Genomic DNA, 19,780 nt, shown 5'->3' on the forward strand with positions numbered 1-19,780 from the left:
TCTTCCATTTGTCTTGTGCCCATTTACTTTGATTGGGTCATGATGTGAGGCTCACAACTTTGATTTTGACTTTTAACTGACAATTTCAATCAGGGTTTTGTACATTGTTTTTTGTGTACTACTGCAGATCTTGAGGAATTGTTAAAAGCAGAGACTGCGAACCAGCATATAGTGTTTGGTTATTAGCTCTGTCAAAAAGCTACCACAGGACTCTAAGAAATATTTGTGCTCTTCTGTACTTCAGTATCTTTGTAAAAGGAGGAAGATACTATCATCTGCCTCTTCTATGGGACTATGTACTATGTGTTACAGACAGTACTTGACCATATACTGTGAGCTTAATAAATATCAATTCTGTTTTTGTCCACCTGTCCTCTTTGTCTTCAAAGTGATTATCAGAATTTCCCCTGGATCTTGGATCAGTGTGACGAGTCCATTCGAACTTGCTTCATTTGCTTATGTATTTTGCTTTCTTATATAGAAAGCATATTCTCTCCTTGGAGCAGACTTATACTTAAGTGCATTTCTTCTTCCAGTCATTCTCTACCCCAGGACAACACTGTTCATTTCCATCCTGACAAATTTCACAGTCTCTAAGGTCCTGCTTAATCCATTTCAATTGTGAGTCGGTTTCTCTTTATGGAATGTGGATTCTGGGAGGAGAGATTTCATCTGTGGTGGTCTCAGCTGCACTGTTGAGACTCAGCACTGTGCAGACTCAATAAATATTTGTTAGATAAGTGAAGAAAAATGATAGAGATAATCAGGCAGGGCCTCAAATGAGCAGTGTGGAAGAGACATTCTTAAGGAAGGCTTAAGAGTTGCACTATTGTTGTGTTGTTTTCTTTCAAAAAGTTCTTCTAAGGCCAGGCTTTTGTGGCTTACATCCTCGCTATTCAGGAGGCTGAGATCTTAGGACTGCAGTTCAAAGTGAGCCTGGGCAGAAAAGTTTGTGGGACTCTTCAATTTACCACCAGAAAACCAGAAAGTGGTTCAAAGTGGTAGAGCACTAGCCTTGAGCAAAAAAGACCCCAGAGACAATGCCCATGTCCCAAGTTCAAGGACCCCCCCCAAAAAAAAACCAACCGAAAAAGGCCTTCTAAAAACACACTGTCTATTTTGCTTCTGGGAAGGAACTTTACTGTGTCACCTAGGGGTCCTTTTTCCTTTCTGGTAATCATTTTCTTTCATTTTGTCATTCTATAAAATGTATTCTCCAATTATCAATTCATGAAAGACAATGGCTAACAAACTTCTTCAGATTAAGAGAGATTTAAGATATAAAATAAAAATATTATCCTGGAATGGATTCTATGGGGTAGAGGAGAAATTCATATAAAAGATATTAGGAGAAACACTTAATATAAACTACAGATTATTATATCAATGTTACATTTCCTTGATGGTTATTCTTGTGGAAATACACTCCTAAATATTAAGAGGTGAAGGAACATTTGCTTATGTAACCTAGACACAAATGGCTCAGAAAAAAATACTGTGGTAACACTTTATCAGTTCATGAAAATGACTATTGTATGGGCCCCAAAGTGCCAGAGATCCTTTGTGTTTATTCTTGAATGTGATTTGAGGAAGGAGTTCTACTCTGATAGCCTCGTAAGAAACCAGGTCATGTCCCTCCCTCTTCATCTCAACCAGTCAGCTTCCTGAGGTCCTTGCAGCAGTCTTTGTGGACATGTAGCTTTAGTCACAGGACACAGTCAAATATTAACATCAGATGCAACTTAGTTCTTGCTACATAAGTGCAAGTGAGGGTGGATCCATGGCCAGACCAAAGGTAGGCACACAATGATTGTGATGTCTGGAAGCCTTCGTCCACTCATCCTTGGCTTGCTGCTATGTATGCTCAGCTCCTCTGTGATCCATGCTGGGAAACTGTTGTTAATTCCGATGGATGGCAGCCACTGGCTCAGCATGCTTGGGGTCATCCGACAACTTCATCAGAGGGGACATGACATAGTGGTCATAGCGCCCGAGGCCTCGTTACATATAAAAGAAGGATCATTTTACACCTTGAAGAAGTACCCTGCGCCCTTCAAGAAAGAGGACTATGAAGCTGTTTTTCGTAATTTAGGGCTCAGCGTTTTTATAGAAGATCCCTTCCTGCAGCGTTTCGTCAGACTTTACAAGCAAGCCCAAAAGAATGCAGAAGTGATTCTGTCTATCTGCTCCCACTTACTGCACAACAAGAAGTTCATGGCCTCCCTTCAGGAAAGTGGCTTTGACGCCGTGTTGACAGACCCTTTCCTCCTTTGTGGCCCCATAGTGGCCCAGTATCTGGCTCTGCCTACTGTGTTCTTCTTGAATGCATTGCCCTGCGGACTGGACTCTCAAGCTACCCAGTGTCCCAGACCGATGTCTTATGTGCCCAGGATTTTTTCCTTAAACCCAGATCGAATGACCTTTCTGCAACGAGCAAAGAATGTGATTTTTTCTCTGGCTGAGAATTTTCTGTGCAAAGCAATTTATAGTTCCTATGAACCACTTGCCTCAGAAATCCTCCAGAGAGATGTAACTGTCCAGGACCTTCTGAACCCAGCAGCTATCTGGCTGTTGAGAGATGACTTTGTCAGGAATTACCCCAGGCCCATCATGCCCAACATGGTTTTCATTGGTGGGATAAATTGCCTTCAGGGAAAACCAGTATCCCAGGTGTGTATTTAAGTGGGATTTTTATATGTCTATATCTGCAAAAACAGTGCTGAGGATACTGAAATTGTTTCATTTCTTTTAATTTCTTTCTTACGAATCTCTTAGGCTTGAATTTGCTTGTTCTTGATATTCTGAGTTGTTTGTTTATGTCTAAGACTTCCAGAGAGTATATTTTGGGAATTTTATTCTGTGTAATTTAATTTAATTGAAGTAACAATGCAACAAACATTCAATATTATGGGCACAGAATTCACCTTGCAGAGAACTAGAGTATGCAGCATGCATTCTGCATTGGACAGGGGCATCTGGCTTCATTTAGGCATTAGAATTTCAGATCTTTTGAAATAGTTCTCTGACATTTATACATCCTGGCAAGGAATCTTGCTTGCCTTTCAGTCCTAGTAAAAAGTGCCAGTTTCTAGGTAGTCTGAAAAGAAACTAGATCCTGAAGCCTTTCTTTCCTAATAAATGACAATGCCTTTCTTCTGTCTGGGTGAGAGACTGTCTCTGTGAAAGGTAGTAATTCTGAGTCAATAGGTACACGTTGGGTCTGAGAAAACTGGCCAAATGGAAGGTTAAGGAAGCCAGAGGCTTTAAGACAGCTAATGACCAATAGGAAGAAACACATGAGGACAGGAGGACTCAAAGTATTTGTGCTTGACTTAGAATGCCACATCATGAAGTGACATGTTTCTAACATATAGTCTAAGTGGATTCTAGAGAAGCAAATGATGTTTGGGAAGGGAAATTCTCAGTAGAACTTAGGAGCTATTTGAAATGTCTCTTGTGAGGTCTGGGATATCTTAGAATGGGAAAGTCGCTCTCACTGGGGAAGGGTCTCATCTCTTTCTCTTTTAGAAAGGAACAAGAGTTGGGACAATCAAAGGTTATTTTTTTAAAGGGTTATCTTCAGTTGACATGTTGGTTGTTCCAGGGACTTTGAAGCAGGACAAAGTTTCAGGGTAGTTTTGCCAAGTAGGGGATGGATTTCTCTTTTATGAACCCTAAAAGAGATTCAGAGAGGTGTTGGCCACCATTCCACAATCTGTGCTGTTTGCTTTGCTGTGTTCTGTACATAAATTTGCGTGTCACTGAAAGTCTAGTTAAACCTGTTATTCATCGTTGGATGTTTGTGAACCTGTGGGTTTTGATTTTGTATTAATCTGGGTTTGATTCTGTATTAGTCAATGTCTTGCTAGTTGCTGAGTGGGCATGATGGGGTGTAAGGGAAGGGAGCATAGATGAGGCCCTTTCCAGAAGAGAGTTGGTTCCTTCTGGCTAGAAGGAACAAAGTTCCTATGAATGCAGGTCAGCCTTGCTCCATCATGCAATCAAGAGAGTCTAAAGAATACTATGAAATGAGCTGCTTCTGAAGAAGGAGGGAGTGGCAGGAGAATACCAATGCAGGATGATCCTGGGGCGGAAGGACTCCAGCATGACCATCCTCAGGACATTCTTGCTACAGACAAAAGATGCAGGATATGGCAAAGAGAGAGGAATCTTCCATTCTGACTCCTTAGATGGGCTTGGGGGACTTGGCCAAGCTCCGGCTGCTGTGATGAGCCAGGGGATTGAAGAGGCCAACAGTGGGAGCTGGCGGGAGAGGAAGCATGCCTCCGAGAAGGTTGTTGAGTGTTTGGGTATTTCCTAATCCTATTCAGATTGAGCTACACAGAGCTCGGGTCTCCGTTCATGCATGCTGAGCCCTGTCAGAAAACGTGTATCCCACAGGTAAGGAGACCAAGGTTCTGGTTAGCCCAGGTCTATTTCAGTTAGGAGTAAACATGACATGATCTGATGAGTGCCCTGGGGCTTTACTCAGAGGGACCTGTCACTGTCAGTAGGTGCACCTGTGGGATGCGCAGATATATTAGTGTATATATGTTCTTACACCTGTATATGCATATGCCTTTGCTTTTCTTTTGGAAAATTAGCACATGACCTGGATTCTTCATCTCAAGGGAACACCACAGATAAGCAAGAAATCTTCTTCCTATGGAAGGAGGAATAAGGAAAGGAGATTAAGCTACAGACTTTACACTTTAGTAGTTTTTGTGTAGCTAAGCAAAGTGGCACACACCAGAACTCCTGATACTCAGAAGACCGAGACAGGAGGATTACAAGTTCAAGGCTTGCCTAAACTACATAGTGGACTGTTTTGTTTTTTTTTTAAAGCTTGTCTTTATTTCATACACACATTTAAACACCTTCTCAGCAGGAATGTGTCTCAGAGTTCAATTATGTAATCACACTAAGGAGTATGAGAAAAAGTGAACTGGAAACCTCTCTTTTTGGCTGTAGGAATTTGAAGCCTACATCAACGCCTCTGGAGAACATGGGATTGTGGTTTTCTCTTTGGGATCCATGGTCGCAGAGATTCCAGAGAAGAAAGCTATGGCAATTGCTGAGGCTCTGGGCCAAATACCTCAGACGGTAAGACAATTCTCTGATTACTTAATTGTATATTCAAAAAGTTCTAACCCCAAACTTTCAGGATCTCAATACATTCAATCAGTTGGGCGTCTGCTGTCATTTCCTAATTGCTAACCTGAATTTTTTAAATCTTAACTATTCTTAAATGATAGTCCATCTCACTCAGAAGGTTTTTTTTTCCTTATCAAAGAGAATCAAAAATGTTATGGAGCTGGGCACTGGTGGCTCATGCCTTTAATCCTAACTACTCAGGAGGCTGAGATCTGGGGATCACTGTTCAAAGCCAACTTGGACAGGAAAATCTGTGAGACTCTAATCTCCAATAAACCACCAGAAAATGGAAGTGGCACTGTGGCTCAAGTGGTAGAGTGAAGAGCTCAGGGACAGCGCCCAGGCCCAGAGTTCAAGCCCCACAACCGATAAAAAAAAAAGTGTTATGGAGAATTTAGTTAAAAATGAACATGGTATTGGTTCTTCATATTATATAGGACAGTTTCTAAAAAAAAAGTTGGTTAGGACAGTGAGTGTCTAGCCTATGTTTTTGTGTGGAAAGTTCTGCGGGCAAGTTGTTTTATAAAGTAAACTTCTCATTGAAGCGAAGAAAATTAAAAGACATCATGAGGTGTAGGTGACGAGCTAGTGCATGGAGACGGAAGCACACCCTCGCCACCAAGCCCCACGAAGAAGGGTGGCCAGGAAGCAGTCTTCTCACTGCACCCCCCACTTTACACAGCTTCTGCTCATTCTGTTCTATAATTCATCCATTTTGCCATCTTCTGCTAACTCGCACTACATACCACCATCTTTAGCAAACTCTAACCATAAGAACTGATATTACAATGTTAGTTCAAATAATAGAGAATCAAAGGAAGACTTAGCAGGAAATTAAGAATAGACACTTAGATCCATTGAGAAAGCACACACACCACCACTACAGAAGATTTTTTTCCCCTAGCTTTTATAACAGATTTTTTAAAAACCATATGTTCTTTTATAAAACCTTGTCCCTTTTGTCTCTGCAAGGTCCTGTGGCGCTACACTGGAAGTCGACCATCAAATCTTGCCAACAACACAATACTTGTCAAGTGGTTACCCCAGAATGATCTGCTGGGTATGTTGGGAGAATTTGCTGTATAGATCACTTTGGGGTTAAATTAAGAAAATGGCCTAGACATGGGTTTTAAGAGAGAATTGCAGCCGAGTGCTGGTGGCTCACGAGGCCTGTCATCCTAGCTACTCAGGAGGCTGAGATCTGAGGATCACAGTTCAAAGCCAGCCTGGGCAGGAAAGTCTGTGAGACTCTTATCTCCAATAAACCACTCAAAAACCTGAAAGTGGTGCTGTGGCTCAAGTGGTAGAGCACTAGCCTTGAGCTGAAGAGCTCAGGGACAGCGCCTAGGCCCAGAGTTCAAGCCCCACGACCAACAAAAAAAAACTGGTTAACTTGAACATACTGTGGCTAGAATATCTTCTATAGCTTTTTATCTTTTGTGTGTGTGTCAAGCTTCAACTTCTCCCTATCATTTTGTCAAGTGCGGCATTGAACATGAGTGGGTTCTCAGGGTATTCTCAGAATTTAGACAGTAACAGACTAGAAAATGTAGCCACTGGCCCACAGTCTCCCTCCTTGCTTTGTGTCTCAGGTCACCCAAAGACCCGGGCATTCATCACACACTCTGGCTCCCATGGCATTTATGAAGGAATCTGCAATGGCGTCCCCATGGTCATGATGCCCTTGTTTGGCGACCAGATGGACAATGCAAAGCGCATGGAGACCCGGGGGGCTGGCGTGACTCTGAATGTTCTTGAAATGACTTCTGATGACTTAGCAAATGCACTCAAAGCCGTCATCAATGACAAAAGGTAAGAGTAAAGAAAAAAATCATACCTGTAATCCAGCCATAGCATACACATTCCAATCTGTAGAAATCTTGATTTATTTTTCTCTCTTTACTAACATGTTATTTATACAAATGAATCTCATCATTTTATTTCTACCTATGCATACATTTTGATCACATTCACTCCCTTTAATTCTGATTAAGCAAAAATTCTAATTAATCCAAAATCCAGATTTATAATTAAAACACCTCAGGGTTTGGACATTTCCTATATGATTTGTTATAGAATTTCTTTAAACATTTTTCCTGGTAGATTTACATCTTTAATATATAACAACAACGTCACCAGAATAGACAGGTCAAAAGTTTCCAAAAAGGGGGCTGGGATGTAGCTCAGTGGCAAAGCGCTTGCCTAGCAAGCGCAACGTCGTGGGTTCGATCCCCAGTACCAAAAAAGAAAAGACAAAAAAAATACAGTTAAAAAAAAGTTTCCAAAAAGGAAGATTCCATGAAGATAAGCAGTGTCCATAAGATAAAACAAGCCAGTTCTTACACCCTCTGTCACCCTGGGAATTGTCAGATAGTTTTTCCATGAGGCTCTGTAAACATGGTAATTAGAGGATATCACAGACCACAGCTTAGAGCAAAAGCAAAGATACACTAAGCCAAAGATTGGCCCTAAACACTTCAAAACACAAAACATTGGAGCATATGATCTCTGTGTGAAATTTAGTGTATTGCCGGTAAGTTTCCTGGTAAATAGATGATCAAAACCTTATTGGATGAAATGATTGCTGGTGGTAGATTTCTACCAACAGTAGTAATGTATGTATATACATCAAATATCTGTGCATGTGTGTATTTGCCTATGAGAGTGTGTATACATGTGTGTGTCTATACAAGTTTTAGGGGTGTTGTCTTAGCTTGCTTTTTCTTGTAATCATAGAATCCCTGAGCCCTGATGATTCATAAAGAACTTTGTCTCATTGTTCTGAGTTGGGAGGTGCCAGACGGGGCAGTTATACCTGTTGAGGGTGACATGCTGTGTCCATCAGTAGGCAGAAAAATAGAAGGAAATGGGTGTTAGTACGTGAGAGACAAAATTCAAGGGTCATCGTTGGTGGCATGTCTCAAGCGGTAGAACACGGAGCTGAGCAAGTACAAACCTAGTACCAAAACAAACCAGGCCAAACCAAAAAACCCTCTCAGGGCACCCTCCTTTCATCACAATGTGCGTTTGAGTAACTAGCCTAGTCCTGTGGGAGAGGCATTAATCCTGTGATAACTAGCTCTTAAAGGCTCCCTCGCCACATGGTACCACTGCACTGGGAATCAAAGCTGCAACCCATGACCTAACGGGGGATACACCAAACCATAGCATTGCTAAACCCATAGCTACTTCCTTTAGAAAGAGCCATTCTTAGCACAGGACGGTGGGGTCTCATTCTTTCCCTCCCCTTGTTTCCTTGTGTCCTGGCTTGTCAGCATCTGGACCTTCAGCTCTCACATCACAGTCAGCACCCAACTTCTTCCAGATGCTGATGAAACTTGTTTTTGAGCTTTACATATTCCTATCATTTCCATCCTTTCCTTCAACCTAATAGCTAACTACTTGGAACTTAAAAAAATGACTTGGAAGACATTCCCTCAGACATTTTTATTTACAAGAACACCAATCAGTTAATTTATGTTCTTATTTAAAACTTTTTTGGGGTGGTCATGGGACTTGAACTCAGGGGCCTGGGCCCTGTCCCTGAGCTTTTCACTCAAGGATAGTGCTCTACCACTTTGAGCCACAGCACAATTCCACATTTTTTAAAACTCATTTATATCTGATTGAGTCCCAACGTTTGCAACATCCTAAGTTGGAAGTATACTTCTACAATATGAGGAAAAACAGAAAAATTTGAAAAAATCATTTTGTACAGACAACTAGGCCACAATAAGTATTCAGTAAATATTAAATAAACGGCGAGAAGCTCTAAGAAAAATCTACCACCAAAGAATATCTATATAAAAGGAAATTGTGTACCAGGACATCTATGTGTCAGATATTTTTATTAATATTGTAATTTCTTACTCAAATAAAATGAGATTTTTTTTTTTTAGTCCGGTCATGGGGTCTGAACTCTGGGCCTGGGCACTGTCCCTCAGCTCTTCAGCTCAAGGCTAGCGCTCTACCACTTGAGCCACAGTGCCACTTCCAGCTTTTTTCTTTTTGCTTATGTGGTGCTGAGGAATCGAACCCAGGGCCTCATGCATGCAAGGCAAGCGCTCTACCACTAAGCCACCTTCCCAGCCCAATGAGAGCTATGTTTAAGCACAGCAATGGTCATGACTTAGGAGTGTCTTGTCTTCCTTTTTCTGCCTTTCCTTTTGTTCTTCCTTCTTCAGTCTCCTCCTGCTCCACTTCCTTCTTCCAATGTGTCCACACCACAGCTGAGCCATCACCACACTTCAGACCCAGTTGTTCTGCTTCAGCCATCAGCACTGTCCAAAGCAACAGCAACCTCTTCCCAAGAAGAGGCCACAGGGACACCACCTCCACTGTCCAGAGCAAACAGCAACCTCTTCCCAAGAGGCCACAGGGACACCACCTCCACTGTCCAAAGCAACAGCAACCTCTTCCCAAGAAGAGGCCACAGGGACACCACCTCCACTGTCCAAAGCAAACAGCAACCTCTTCCCAAGAGGCCACACCGACACCACCTCCACTGTCCAAAGCAAACAGCAACCTCTTCCCAAGAGGCCACACCGACACCACTTCAGCCTCAAGTTAGCACGTGATTCAATGTAACAGTTGAGTGGAAGTTTATCATAACCTTGGCACTTTCAAATGACTTTTGTTTTGGCCAGATGGAGTTGTTTTTAACTTCAAATGGGACGCCACTGGCAATTTCTGCATGTCTTTTTCCTTTATTTAAAAATATACATTTTCTATTTTGCTACAAAGTACAATGCAATAATTTATAAAATTCTTGGTTCTTTATTCTATATACCAATACAAATATCTCTAAAAGGAGTGTAGAAGCAAGGATTAAATATTTCTAAACTTATAACTTTGGCTTCCAGTTCCTTCCCTTCTTCCTTTCCTTTCTCTCACCTTCTTCCTTTTTCTTTAAACAAATGGAGAGCATGTATCGTGTATGTGTGTGTGTGTATTCACAACCACATGCATGCATGTATGTTCTTTTCTGGTTATTAAAAAACACATAGCTCGATGCTGGTGGCTCATGCCTGTAATCCTAGCTACTCAGGAGGCTGACATCTGAGGATCACGGTTTAAAGCCAGGCCCGGCAGGAAAATCTGTGAGACTCTTATCTCCAATAAACCACCAGAAAACTGTAAGTGGTGCTGTGGCTCAGGGACAGTGCCCAGGACCAGAGTTCAAGCCCTACAACCAACAATAACAACAAAAACCCCTGATTAGCCATTACCACTGGGAAGCCAGTATAGGGAGGACCATGCATTACCCAGGTCCTCCCTCATTCACTAACTGTCTTTGTGTCTAGCTACAAGGAGAACATCATGCGCCTCTCCAGCCTTCACAAGGACCGCCCCATTGAGCCCCTGGACCTGGCTGTGTTCTGGGTGGAGTATGTGATGAGGCACAAGGGGGCGCCGCACCTGCGCCCTGCAGCCCATGACCTCACCTGGTACCAGTACCACTCCTTGGATGTGATTGGCTTCCTCCTGGCCATTGTGCTGACAGTGGCCTTCCTCATCTTTAAATGTTGTGCCTTTGGCTGTCGGAAATGCTTTGGGAAGAAAGGGCGAGTTAAGAAATCCCACAAAACCAAGGCCCATTGAGAAGTGTGGGAAAGTAAGGGGAAATCTTGACATATTCTCCAATCATTTAGACACTTGGAAACAAATTCTGTATCAAATTCATTTTAAGAATAAAATTCTTAAAAGGAAGTTCTTTGTACAATTGGGATCCCCAGAGCACTTTTCTTTAAAAATAAAAAGAATCCAATTGCTGTACATACTTATGGTAAAGCACTGAATATACATTTTGCTTGTCTGGTTTCTTTAATCTGACTGCACCTGTCAGCCCTCAGATGGATTATAGAGCAAAACTAACACAGTTCTTAATTTTCTTGTTAATAAATGTAGACCCTTTAGGGACATATGTTGCAAACACCCCCTGGCTTTGGATGACTTTTAACACTGTCATCCATTGTAATACTGTGATCAATTCCTGTCCAGAGATTGTTGGTCCTTACTTGTATCCATACTTCATAGGGTGTCACCTGGTGTGTTTATAGAAGGAAGTTTTCGTACCTTTAGAGTATGCCTGATATGAATAAATGCTTGGAGTCCTTGAAAACACATATGGTTTCTGACCTTGGGGAAAAGAATGAAAAGAATGATGCTTTAAGATTGCTGGTGCTGTATTTGAGAGGCTGATCACTGCTACTTCAGATGGATCTGTATTTGATGAAAGCTATAGAGTTGGGCAAAAATGTTTTCTTAGATGTTTCCCCAAAGCAAGATTTATTAATAAATTCTTACAAATACATTTCTAGTGTCTTCTTTCTTCATTGTTATTGTACTTACTTGTTATGAAATGGTGTTTTGTAATGATGAACACCGGTATAATTATGACAGAAAATTTGAAAAGTGTAGAAGATATTCACACATACACATAGAAGTAAATTCCATGTGTGCATTTCATGATAAGAGAAAAATCACTGGTCACTGTATTTCCCAGAAATACCAGTATTACTGCTATCCTTCAAGGTCTTCCAAAGGCTTCTGTGTTGAAGGCCTGGCCCTCAGCCAGTGGCTCCATTGGTGGTGGAACCTTGGAGAGAATCTTGAGACCCTTGCCCATTTCTTCCTTCTTCACTTCCTAGCTTCCATGAAGTGAGCAGCTTCTCCCACCCTGCTTTCCCCCCACGGAGTGCCTCTCACTACAGGTTTCAAGCATTAAGGTCCAGGGACAAGGGACTGAAACTTCTGACATTGTGGGCCCAAAGAAACGTTCTCTGTCTATAAGATGTTTCATCTTGGGTACTTCTTACAGTAACTAAAAGCTGATTAGCACTTTATATTTTGGAAAATACACATAACTACATGAACATACTGTTTTCTAATACTGTATATTAGTCTTTCTCGCAACAGTGCCATGAAACACCTGAGGAGAGAATAGGTCCGTTTCTCTCACATTCCTGGAGGTTCAATGGTGTGGTGCCTGTGTTGGCTCAATGCTGGCGAAGCTGACAGAGATGGGGCAGCATGGCAGGTGTACATGACATATGAACAAACAAGTATTGGGAAAGACGAGGGATTATGATGGAAGGGATGGCATTGAGCAAGATGCTTTATACTTACAATCCGACTTGCTGAAGTGAAACTTCTTTATACAACTACTTAGAAAAGAGCAAATAAGTGATTATGTGTTAAAGCAAAGAAAGCGTGTTTGGGAGGGAGCTGGAGACCATTCGAATCTCAGGATCTCCTCTGAGGACACATTCCAGTGACCTGAGGACCTCCTGTTAGGTCTTCAAGGTTCTCACCTCTCAATAGCACCACTGTGGCTGCCAGTTGTAACCAGAAAGGCCTTAGGAGGACCTTCCAGATCCAAGCTATGGCATCCTGCCACTGGCCCAAGGTTCATGTCTGTCTCACAATTCAACTGTCCCAACAGATCGAGTCCAAAATCTCATGAAAGACTTAAGGCAAACTCAAATGTGAGCCTCTGTAAAAATAATAAAGTACCTTACCAAAAAGATGCAATCATATTACCAAGAAGGTATACTAGCAAAATGAGGGTAGGTAAACATTTTTATTGCCAAAGAGTAAATATAGAGACATAAAAAGGAAGTCTCAAAGCAAAGCCAGGATGAAACTCAGCAGGGCAAACACCATTCCTGAATCTCAATGCCTGATATCTGAGGCACACTGTGGTTGGGTCTGGGCTCCCAGTGGCTTGGTTGTCTCTGGCTTTGCTGACCCTAACCTGCAAGCTGCTCTCTTGTTTTTCACACTCCTAGGTGTTGAGTGTTGCTGGCATTTCCACCTCCCTCTTCCTTGAGTCTCCACATTGGCTTTGGCTTCATTCCCTAAGTGCCATTGCACATTACTTTATTGGGTAAGCCAGCCCTTTTTCTTTTTGATTAACTCATAAAATTATACATACTTATTATGTGCACATTGTGTATGATCAAGTTCATCTTAAGTTTTTATCATTACTTTTTGATCAGTACAGTCAATATCCTCTTATCTGGTCATTTTGAGATATACAGTGCATTACTGCTAACTAGTCACCCTCCTGCACAGCAGAATACCAGAACTTGCTGTTCCTTTCAAATGTAATACTGTACCTATGGCCACTTCTCCCCATCCTCTTCTCTTCGCTCTCCCCATCCTCTGGAAATCCCTAGCCGATTTGTAGTATTCATGAGATCAACTTTTTAAGTTACCTGTGAGTGAGATCATGTGGTATCTGATTCTGTGCTTGACTTATTTCACTTAACATAATGTTCTCCAGGTCCATACACATTTTCACAAGTGACAGGACAGAATTTTATCTTGTTATGACTAAATAGTATGCCAAATATATGTATTATATGCAACATACACATGTGTACACATACATACATGCACACATGCATGTATATAATGCATATACATATCACATATATAACACATGTGATAGTTCTTGTATATAATGTATCATATATGTGTGTGCATACTGAGTATATGCAACACATGTAATGCATGCATATGATGCATATGCATATCACATATAACACATGTATGTGATAAATGTACTCTTCAATGTATATATCACATTTTCTTTATGTATTGAAAGACATCAGATTGATTCCATGTTTGCTATTGTGCTATATTCATCAACGATCAGTTTTGATAACATAAAAAAACCCTAGCTATTTGGCTGGGAGAATTATGGTTTGAGGCCAGCCCAGGTAGAAAAGTTCCCTGCACATAGACAGTGTCCCATACCTGTCATCCCAAGCTATATGGGAGGAATGCTATTCTAGGACAGCTGAAGCGGAAAAGTCCATGAGATTGCATCTCTGTGGAGGGGAGCTGGACATGATTATGCATGTCTCTGCTCACAGCAACTACAGGGAGCTTCTCATTCCATGGGGTGGTTATGGACTTCTCAGAAGACCCTTTAGTAGAATCAAACCATCAAGTCTGAATCCTCTAGATATTCTTACATTTAACAGCAGCTACTAGCTTCAAATACATTTTGATCTTCCATCATTACAGATATTTTCTTGCATAATAGATGAATCAAACCCCTCCCTTTTTGGAAAAGCTGGCTTACCAGTGACCTATGTGTGGAAATAACTGGTACTTACAAGCTGCCTCCATGAGCCGGTGGCTCATGCCTGTAATCCTAGCCACTCAGGAGGCTGAGATCTGAGGATCTTGGTTCAAAACCAGCTTGGACAGGAAAGTCTATGAGACTCTTATCTCCAATAAAAGTACTCAGAAAAGCCAGAAGTAGTGCTGTGGCCCATGTGGTAGAGCACTAGCCTTGAGTGCAAGGCTCAGGGACAGCACCCAGGGTCTGAGTTCAAGCCCCAGAACCAGCAGAAAACAAAATCACTGACTCTTCACATTGATCCCCAAATTAGCTAAATCCAGGAAAAAATACATATATTCTGGATGAGGGGCAGAGCTCAAGATGTAGAGTACTTTGCAGAAAGCTGGATTCTGAGTTTAATTCCTCGTACCACAAAAAAAAAAAAAATACTGCATCAACAAGAAGCAACAAAACACAAGGAACCCCCTTTGTCTCTCACTTCAGTTTGCATCTGCCTCTTTAGTCTTAGAATCACTTAATTCTACTACTTAATTCTCTATAGGTATATTATTAACTCAAGGAATATCTATCTCTAAACCTATATTATATATTACCTTTGCCATACACTTCCAAGGCTTAAAGTCCAAAGATAAGAGAAACTGAGATACCACTTTTTGCAACATCCAGTCCAAACTCACAAAAGGGCATTTGAAAATCTGCAGTCATCACAAACTTGAAATCACATTGGAATCTAGCATTAGCACAGCTTCACAGATTACTAGATGATAATGCTCTACAAACAGGAGGAAACAGCTCATGGGACCTGAATCGTCCCATCAAGTATTATTGGTTGACCTCGCAAAACCCAGAACTAAGATACTGATCAACCAAACCACACGTTGGCCAAAAGCTGCTTAATTTTTTCCATCTCTCACTCAAGCTCAAGCTTACTTTCTGTCTTCCCATGTGGCCTTCTTGAATAAAGTTAATATCTAGGATCTTGAGACAGGTGGCCTCAGTCTAGTCTATTTGGATTCCTAGAGCCCAGGATCTTGCACTAACGCTCTGCTATTAGCGAATGGGAAGTGTTTAAAGAATTACCAAATAGGGTCACATTTCCCACAGAAGTTTACACTGTAGACCAAAGCATCAGTCACTATTCAAAGCTCAATGGCAGCCTAGTAAAATGTGGTTAACAGAAGAGCGGAGCATTGAGATGGTTGTCCATAGCCTGTTTAGGTGGTCAGGATGAATTATTAATAGGTGAACTCTGGTTTCCTAGAAAAAGAACAACAGCTCAGTTCCCTCCCCCACCCTGCCCCGCAGGAGAGATGTTCTGATTAATGTGTTTGTATCTGGTTGAGTGCAAAGCCCAAAGCCAAAACAAACTCAAGAGATAAAAGAGTGGAGAACACTTACGACCTGCAACAGGTTGGAAAAGAGCCCGGGGAGTTTGCCCAGAGGGGAGCATACAGATGCATGTGGAGATGGGCACGTTCCAGGAGACTCTTGGTTCAAGACAAACATCACTGAGCATGCGCAACCTAAGGTCAAAGTGCAAAGAGGAAAGATGGCAGATAGGATAACTCTGGATCCCTTTACCGAATGAAGACAAACGCATTGGCTGGCCCCCTGGCTCAGGCCTGCAACCCTAGCTACTGAGGAGGCTGAAATCTGCGGCTCACTGTTCGAAGCCAGCCCGGCAGGAAAGGCCACATGAGAGTCTTATCTTCAAGCGACCGTCAAAAAGCTGGGTGTGCAGCTGTGGCCCAAGTGGTAGAGCACCACCCTGAGGAGGGGGGAAGGTGAGGGAGGGCGCCGAGGCCCCGAGTTCAAACCCAGGACCGGCGAACACTTCCAGGCCCGCGACACACCCTGGGCCGCTGCTTATTATGTCATAAACGAGCGACTGGAAGGGGGGAGGGCGCATTTTAGTTACGTCATGAAGATGAGCGGCAGGAATCTTCTAGCTGCAGCCTCAGGAGGAAGAAGGATTAAGAAGCCCTTCATGTGGCTGGGAAGGTGGCTCAGTGGTAGAGTGCATGCCTCACATGCATGAGGCCCCGGGTTCGATTCCTCAGCACCACATAAGCGGAAGAAGCTGGAAGTGGTGCTGTGGCTCAAGTGGAAGAGCGCTAGCCTTGAGCTGAAGAGCTGAGGGACAGCGCCCAGGCCCACGACCAACTAAGCTTTCATGCAGGTTTGGCCCCTTTCTCTCCCTAGGTGGAGGCAGGGGCAGCCCTGCAAGCTAAAATAATAAAGATGGACAGACTATGCTGGAAAGCAAAGCCTGGGGTGGGGGAAGATGGGGACCCACGGGGCTGCTGCCCTTTGCTGTGTGTCCTGTGTTGGGCTGAAGGCAGAAAAGTGAAGACCTGCTTGCCAGTTGGTAAAGGTCCTTGTCTTTTTCACGAGACTATTTTGTAGAAATCTAAAAATGCCAGGTGGACCCAAGAGAGTGGTTGGACCCGGTGTGGTTGGTTCCCCAGGGAAGGGGCACCAAAGGCCTGAGATTTTCAATTGTTTTTACAGTAGCAACAATTGTCCCAAGAAAAGGCAGGTTCACTCCCTTTTAGCCATTAACAATTAAAAGCCCTTCAGTTTTGGGCCACATAAGTCTGCATCAGGTTATGGGCCACTGTAGTCTCCTTGGCATTAGCCTGTAGTGTTTACCTGGTTGTTGGAAATTATTGAGTGATACAAACCTCCTGAAGCTTTCCCTACAGAGGCTATTGTAGTTACCAGGCTTATTCCTTCCAAAAGGAGGAGGGCTCACCTCTATTGGCTTGGGATCCTAAGTAGGTCTTTATTGGCCAACACCTGAAATTTGGTGAAGGTGTAAAGCATGTACTGGGAAACTGGGGTTACCACAATACAAGGGAAGGGTGTGCTAGGTCCCATAAGGAGGATTTAGACCAAAATAGCAGTCCACTGGGGCTGTGATAACAAAATCCTTTAACAAAATCCTTGGTTGAGCAGAGGGAAGAAATGGAGGATGCCTTCTCTGTCTTCGAGATATAGCATGGTACCTGAGTCCCTATATCCTGGAAGGGGAAGGAAGACCTTTCCAGCTTTATCTTAGGATCATAGGAGGTTGGGGAGGAGGTAGCAGAAATAGTTAAAGGTAGCAGAGCCAATAGGCATTGTGGTCTTTTCTGGACACTTCCTGCTGGCATGGGTTCATAGAGTCACTGGGGCTGGAGTCTCTAGGGTCTGCGCTGGACAGGGCAGGGCAGTGAAGCCTCTGGTTGCCACACATAATAGGATGGCCTTGACTTGTTTCCAGGTGGTGTCCTGAGCCTCGTAAGGGCTTCTGTTATAAAGTTTTGAAAAGATGAGATCAGGCAAAAGGATGACAGGGTTGTAGGACTGGTTGATATGAATGATACAGGAAAACACACCCTGGGCACAAGCCAGAAAAAATTGATTTGGAGTACAAAACCAGTTGTGCCCTATTATATGGAAAGAGGAATTTCCATGTAACTGGACTAGGGGCAGGAAGGGAATGTCTAGGGTTTTGGGGGACCAGGTAGGGGAGAGCATGACGGAATGGGTGAGAATAATCAGTCTGAATCTAGGGTTGGATTGGAGTGGTTAAGGGCCTGACAGAAGGCCTTGGTGAATGTCTGGATTATAGAGTATGTATGGGAAGCCCAGGAAGCTGCCAAGGCTGTCCTAAGTCTAAGACTGACTATAAATAAAATAGCAGGTAACAAAGGCAAAAATGTTAAGTTCCTGTCCAGTTAGAAGGTAGACAGGTATGGATATTAGATGGGCAAGGTTATTAACTATTTCTCTTGATCTCTTGCCTCTGTTTTGATAGGGTGAATGCAGAGTGGCTCCGTTTAGGATGTGATAATGTCTCCTCTTACCCCTCTCCATGAGTTCTGTTTTTAAAGATGTACTCATACCATCTCCTATCCAGAGAAAACCATTTTAAAATTCTTTTCCCAAGACTTTGTAATGTCATAACTCTTAGACATATTTCTTTGTACCCAAATCTGATGAGATTTTTTTGCTGTTTGATTTTCAAATTACCCTTTTATCTTCAGCCTGTGTAGCAAGATTACATTAGAATTGCCTCAAGGAACTGAGACTCTACCCACATATAGGTTAGGTCATATTACAGCTTCCATTGATAAAGATTTTTTTTTATTGTGAAAATACCGTACAGAAGGGTTACAATTACATGGGCAAGATAATGAGTACATTTCTTATCAAGCATTGTTGCCTCCTCCTTTGTTTCCCCTTCCCATCCCTTCCCATTCCTTCCCATCTCCTACCCTCCCACTCCCCACCTCACCCCTGGACCCACCCCCCCAGCCAAAGTTGTAAAGTTTGTTTTTTGACATAACAACTTGTACTTCTCATTGTTGCAATGGGTCCACCTGTATCCCTATTTAAATGACTTGTTTTTTCCCTTCCCCTCCACATATTTTACCAACATCAAATACAGTGAAAGCAGGGGTTATACTATGGGGGAGGGACATACAAAGCAACAAAGAAATCATCTTAAAAATATGTTAGAGACAATCACATGGAAAAAAAACATTTGAATACTTATCTAGGGGTTCATTTCCTAACCTAACATCAACTTATCTGACCTTTTCTGCTTGTAAAGATTTTTTTTTTAACAAGCAGCACATTTGATAATTAGCTCCTTAACACAAGGTTTACATTAGTTATAGCTATGGTCAAAAAGCAAATAATTTTTACACTATGACAATTTTTACATATTACAGTGAGATTACTTAACATGTTTACACACACACTTGTGCTCAAGTTTTAAGAGGTGCATAGGGTTTTGTTTTTGTTGTTTTTTTGAAAAAAAAATCAGCCATAAGTTTAGAACCACTTGGTCAATGCTAGAAAAACAGGCAACACTAACCAAAATATAAGACAAAACTTAGGATTTAGCCAACAGCAAGCAGAATTTACAAGAACAGAAAACATTTAAAACAATTTTGGTAATGAGACATATAAGCATATAAATGAACCTTTGAACACCTAGAAGAATGATGGTATGGAAGCTTGGTGGAAGACTGGCAGTGATAGGAAAACCCTACCACATAGCCTTTGTCTTTTTCAGGCAGATGTTACTTTCTAGGACCTGTAGAAAAGAAGGTGGGGGAGGTTTGAATTAGAGTAATCAAGAAGTGCAGAGGCTGTGATGATGACCTGGTAGGAGGTGAAGCACAGGTGCCCACCAAGGCCTTTCTGGGGCTAGGGTCGGTGACAGAGGCCTGGTGGGATAGAACTGAAAACTTAACTTTGCTGAACATAAAAAGAAGTAAATGGTGTAGAACAGCAAACAATTGGCTTTCATGGTTTGTCAGATGACAAGAATTCTAAGAAACTGGAGCAATTTATATTGAAGAGGCCCAGAGCAAAGCAGAACTGTTAAGCTTGTTAAGACAAAGTTGTTGTAGTTAATCTTTTTTTTTTTGGGGGGGGGTGTCCGGTCGTGGGGCCTGAACTCTGGGCCTGGGCGCTGTCCTTCAGCTCTTCAGCTCAAGGCTAGCGCTCTACCACTTGAGCCACAGCGCCACT

General features: G+C 42.3%; 2 protein-coding genes across 3 annotated transcripts in view; both read left to right on the plus strand.

Annotated features, from left to right (window-relative positions):
- The window catches only part of LOC105980125 (UDP-glucuronosyltransferase 1-9-like), a 63,478-nt gene extending 52,011 nt beyond the window's left edge, over positions 1-11,467 (plus strand). The window contains exons 2-5 of the mRNA XM_013008865.1: positions 4,972-5,103; positions 6,127-6,214; positions 6,747-6,966; positions 10,458-11,467. Of these exons, the coding sequence (XP_012864319.1) occupies positions 4,972-5,103; positions 6,127-6,214; positions 6,747-6,966; positions 10,458-10,755 (738 nt within the window). The 3' untranslated portion in view covers positions 10,756-11,467. The remainder of the gene's footprint in view (positions 1-4,971; positions 5,104-6,126; positions 6,215-6,746; positions 6,967-10,457) is intronic.
- LOC105980109 (UDP-glucuronosyltransferase 1-7C-like) overlaps positions 1-19,780 on the plus strand; it is a 178,603-nt gene that overhangs the window by 134,184 nt on the left and 24,639 nt on the right. The gene's annotated exons all lie outside the window — the stretch shown is intronic.

The sequence above is a fragment of the Dipodomys ordii genome, unplaced genomic scaffold (assembly GCF_000151885.1).
Source record: "Dipodomys ordii isolate 6190 unplaced genomic scaffold, Dord_2.0 Scaffold1, whole genome shotgun sequence".
In the NCBI taxonomy this organism is placed as follows: domain Eukaryota; kingdom Metazoa; phylum Chordata; class Mammalia; order Rodentia; family Heteromyidae; genus Dipodomys; species Dipodomys ordii.